Source organism: Penaeus monodon, chromosome 1 (genome assembly GCF_015228065.2).
Source record: "Penaeus monodon isolate SGIC_2016 chromosome 1, NSTDA_Pmon_1, whole genome shotgun sequence".
Lineage (NCBI taxonomy): Eukaryota > Metazoa > Arthropoda > Malacostraca > Decapoda > Penaeidae > Penaeus > Penaeus monodon.
The window spans coordinates 24,833,284-24,838,283 of record NC_051386.1 but is presented as its reverse complement, the minus strand read 5'-3'; the positions used below and the strand labels follow the sequence as shown (position 1 = coordinate 24,838,283).

The following is a 5,000-nucleotide window of genomic DNA, read 5'->3' as shown; positions in this document are numbered from 1 at the left end:
TGTGTGTGTGTGTGTGTGTGTGTGTGTGTGTGTGTGTGTGTGTGTGTGTGTGTGTGTGTGTGTGTGTGTGTGTGTGTGTGTGTGTGTGTGTGCATAGCTTTATTTGTCCTAAAAATCAAAGTATAATTGCCACTCCATATTACAGGACAGACGGTGAACAAAATGGGCAAAAACGAATATAATTTCTCCTTTCATACATATTCAGGAGGAAAGACACGGGTGGAGGAGCCACACTAGACATGGGGATTTACACCGTCCAGTTTGCCACGCTGGTGATGGGCGGCGACAAGCCCCTGAAAGTGCTGGCAGGAGGTCATCTCAACCAGGAGGTAAGACTGGGTTTGCCCTTTCTTGTGCTGGATTGCCTTTTTGCCATCGCCACAGCGCTACTTGATTCATTTGTCTTCTGCTCCTTTCAATGTAAATTCTTTCAACGCATTTAATTTTGTCCCATCTGCGTCAGGGCGTAGATGTGGTGACAAGCGCCACCCTCGTGTACCCGAAGGGCCGGACGGCCTCGCTCAGCACCACTATCAGAGCTGATCTTCCGAGCGAGGCCTTCGTCGTGGGGACCAAAGGCACGATCAAGGTCAGGAGCATTCTTCCTCTCTGGTGAGCGTATCCGAACTGCAGTAAAACCAATGTGCGATGGCGGTGTGCCTGCAATGCAGTTGACATCTATCTATCTACCTTCCTATCTATCTATTTATCCATATATATATATATATATATATCTTAATCTATCAATTCATCTATCTATTTATCTTAGTCTATATAATTGTCTGTTTATCTCTCAATCGATCTATCGTTCTATCTGTCATCTATCTTTCGATCTATCTATTTCTCGATCTATCTATCTGTCTATATAAACATACATATAGACTTGCAACAAGATATGCACAGTCTTAAGAAAGAAAGACTAAGGTTCTAGTTGACATCTTTATTACGCGGACATTTCGAAGACGCCTGTCTTTGTCATCACTGCTAAAATAGTGTCTGGTTCTTGATATCACTGTTGTCCACCAAATGTCAAGGTTTGGTTGACTTAAACTCACGGTCTGGTTGTAGTGTTTATTGATGGTGAAGGAAGTTGGTAGTGTAACGTGAAGATACCACGTGGGCGGCTTGTGCTGAAGTAGACCCGGGCAGCGATTAGGCCCAGAATGGCAGGGGCCCTGGAGTGTGGCGCCGGAATGAAGCCGCGTCCGACCGAGACCATGACTCGAAGTAGTGTTTGTGTACGGTCAAGGTTAGGGGTCATGAGTGATGTGGACGTGGCTTAGGTCAGTACGGCGGCAATACCATGGGCGCGCCGCTCTCAGTGGTTACTTTTGCTAGTTGGAGGGCGTGGCACTGAAAATATCTGACCACTCTGAAACCGCTCGGCACGCGCACCCATCCGTCGTTCTCGACGGGGCAGCAACTTGGACTTGCAATGCTTAAGATGAGGGAGTAAGAACTGCAGTTTCTTCTCCAGATAAGTCACTGAATACCTGACGCAGAGCGAGTGTGTCTCTGATGAGGTGGTGCCGGATCTTCGCTTCCTCTTGCGTCCTGCGTCGTGTGCTCCTGTCGTCGTCTGGTGCTTGGTGTGTGTCTTGGCAGGCTGCGTCCCTTCTCGCGTAGCTGCGTTGACGTTTTCTGAAACAAGTACACCCAGGGCAGAGACAAGCGGAGAGACAGGAGGGCGAACAGGGGGTAGGGGTTGTGTAACAATAAGGGCCTACGTAAGATATAATCAAATATACTGCAGTGACACTAATACTCAATATTTCATATTGAATTTTCAATCTCTCTAATAATTCTTTAAAAATAATTCAACTGCCAAGAGATAGACAGAAGAATATGCTTAGGGAGACAATTGCAATAGTCCACAAGGACTTGCTTGAGTTGCAATAGTCTCAGGATAGATAGAGGTGAAACTACATGAGATAAACATTGTGCATAACTATAAGGAAGGAAAAGTTATCGCGTCCGCAAAGACAATCTTGAACAACAAACTTCTTTATAGAGAAGAAAAATACAACAATGCGAAGGTGCTGTGCTGTGCAATAGTTCCTACAACATACATCTAACTTACACGTAATGCGTATCGTTTCCTCGATTCATAGAATTTGTCTATCACAGACACCATCAGCAAATCGAGGCAAAGCTTTAATGAAAATCGGAAATGCAGTCCTCATATTCATTCGAGAGCGACTCATTACATCATTTATGCTTGCTCACGACAACATACGTAACGATGCAAAGCAAGAATAGAAGACGTGCAACTCGATTTCTACTCTGAAACTATACGCATGTGATTCTTGTGCAACTAACGTGGTTTATACAGGGAGAGACGATGTGCGCGTGTGTGGCTGCATGAGTGAGGTGAGTGGTGAACAGACGAGTTTAGTGAGTAAATAAATGAGTGAGAGTTATTAAATGAGTATAGCATACGAGTAGTAAATAGATAAAGCGAGAGTAAGAGTAAATAAGAAATAGAATAGTGTGCGAGCTGAAATAAATAAGCTAAGTGGGTATGGGGGAGGATGGGGCCGTGGGCATGTAAGCGAGGGTGGAAGAATGTTAGTGTGCAAGGGAAATAGGTACCGATCTGACTGCACGAAAAGAATATTCTTAATTGTGGCAATATTGTTACTACTATACGGCAATTGCAACATTAAATCAAGTACTACGCGAAATCACAGAAATGATACTACTACCAGTGTCACAGAAATGATACTGCTATCAGTATGTCACAGAAATGATACTACTATCAGTATGTGAAATTAAAGAAATGGTGCAAGCATCGGGTCAGTTTCTCTTCGGACAGCTGATTAGCTGATAAAACAACCCACGTGGTTGTAAATCATATTGGAAATAAAAGTTCCTGGAAGAAAAGCGGTCAGTACTCCATCATATTTTCAAGTTGAAGAGGATACTACATACGCCGCAAAAATAATACGCAAATTGGGCATCCCATCCCGTTGGGAAATGCCAGCGTTAAACTCACGTAGAGTCGTAAAAACATTGGGCGCATCACGGGCGCCGGGTCGCAGCTGGGCGATAAGAGTGGGTCTGGGCACGTATAAAGGACAACATTCAACTTCATACTAATTACATGTCCAGAACCCAGTGGGGATCGTCATCAAGGACCATGCAATAAGGATGAAATGAAGTTTGCGATATAAAGAACACTTAATGGAAGAAACACTTGAAAATCAGACGATTGTCATAAGAGAGGAAAGAAAGAAAATCGTTAGGACGATTGAGGCAATTCCACATGAACTGATGAAGTATGATAACGAAAATCACGAACACTATGGAATCGTAGTCAGATGGCAATCAGAGTTGACCATTTTACCTGAGTGAGATCGAAGTCAGGTTCATAGCCGATTATTTACAAAAAAATAACGAATCGGATAATTAACTTTGGGATTCACACAGACAGAAAGGTCAAGAAGACAGGTCACACGCAATCAAAATTCTGTTGTGAAAGGCATGTCTGAAGTCAGATGAGAATCACACTAACAAAATATAACGCACTTATATTAATATACTTGTTTGAATATAGAATGAATTTTCTTAAACAAATATCACGACATCAACATATTAAAATGCTTGTGACCTGAACAGGTACATTGAAAATAGGTAGAGAGGGAGGGGGAAATGTGGATGGAGGGGTAATAAGGGGGAAAGGTGGGAAGTAGGATAGGTTGGGAAGTCTGTAGAAAGTAAAAAAAAAAAAAAATGTGGATAATTCCACCATGTTCTACGGGCTTTAAAATCTCCAACGAATGCACTGTTAACCCGAACCGAAATAAATACACTGAATAACAATAGACGAAGTGTGTGCTAATAAAGGCAAGTTCACGCAACGGGTGAAATGATAATAAGAAAGAATATGCCTAGAATATTCTTGTGTATACCACGCGGTCATAAAGCATTCGAGAAAAATGCACGAACATAATGAAAGAATCCATGCTGTAGTTGAGCATGACCGAGTTAGATCGAAAAAACACGCCTAAAAATTACTACCGCAAATGAAATAAAGATAATATATCATGACGAGGTAATTCGAAGAAACAGGGAGACAATAGAGAAAAAATGCACTAAGACGGACGCGCTCAGATGTTAGAAAAAATGACTGCACATGCTGAGAAACATAGCGGCATGCACACATGGGAAAGAAAAGAAAAGGCCATGAAAAAGAATTGGCCATGGCGTACTTATCAGTTTTGTTTCGGAGAGAGGAGGTGGTCGAGCTGGATGTTCGTGCTGAAGGCATCGTTCTTGTCGCAAGCTCGAAAGAAGCGACATCCGCTGCTGTCACCAATTGTCAGGTTTTTGACACTACAGCTGTCCACCAATTTGTCAGGATGTGGTTGACTTAAACTCACGGTCTGGTTGCGGTGTTTATTGATGGTGAAAGAGGTTGGTAGCATAATGTGAAGATACCACGTGGCAGCGGTTGGGCCTGGAACGGCAGGGGCAAAGGAGGGTGCCGGAGGCCGCGTCCGAGCGAGACCGTGACTCGAAGTAGAGTGTTTGTGTATGGGTCAAGGTCAGGGGTCATGAATGATGTGGGTTTGGCTTAAGTCAGTATGGCGGCATTGCCATGGGCGCGCTGCTCTCATTGGTTACTCTTGCTAGTTGGAGGGCATGACACTGAAGATTTACAACACTCTGAGAGAGAGAGAGAGAGAGAGAAAGAGAGAGAGAGAGAGAGAGAGAGAGAGAGAGAGAGAGAGAGAGAGAGAGAGAGAGATAGACATAGAGATAGAGATAGAGATAGACATAGAGATAGAGATAGAGATAGAGATAGAGATAGAGATAGAGATAGAGATAGAGAGAGATAGAGAGAGATAGAGAGAGAGATCAAGAGAGAGAGAAAACGTCACGAGCCCAATATGGCAGCGAATACAGTTCAGTTTTATAGAATAAAGGTCACGAAAAGAAAACGAAAAACAAAATAAACAAATAAACTTAACTACAAAGGAAATATCTGCAGGAGACAA

At 43.1% G+C, this 5,000-nt stretch overlaps 1 protein-coding gene across 1 annotated transcript in view; it reads left to right on the top strand.

Annotated features, from left to right (window-relative positions):
* The window catches only part of LOC119576301 (trans-1,2-dihydrobenzene-1,2-diol dehydrogenase-like), a 20,657-nt gene that overhangs the window by 10,001 nt on the left and 5,656 nt on the right, over window positions 1–5,000 (top strand). Inside the window, exons 5-6 of the mRNA XM_037923917.1 lie at window positions 206–329; window positions 464–589. Coding sequence (XP_037779845.1) covers window positions 206–329; window positions 464–589 — 250 coding nt within the window. The remainder of the gene's footprint in view (window positions 1–205; window positions 330–463; window positions 590–5,000) is intronic.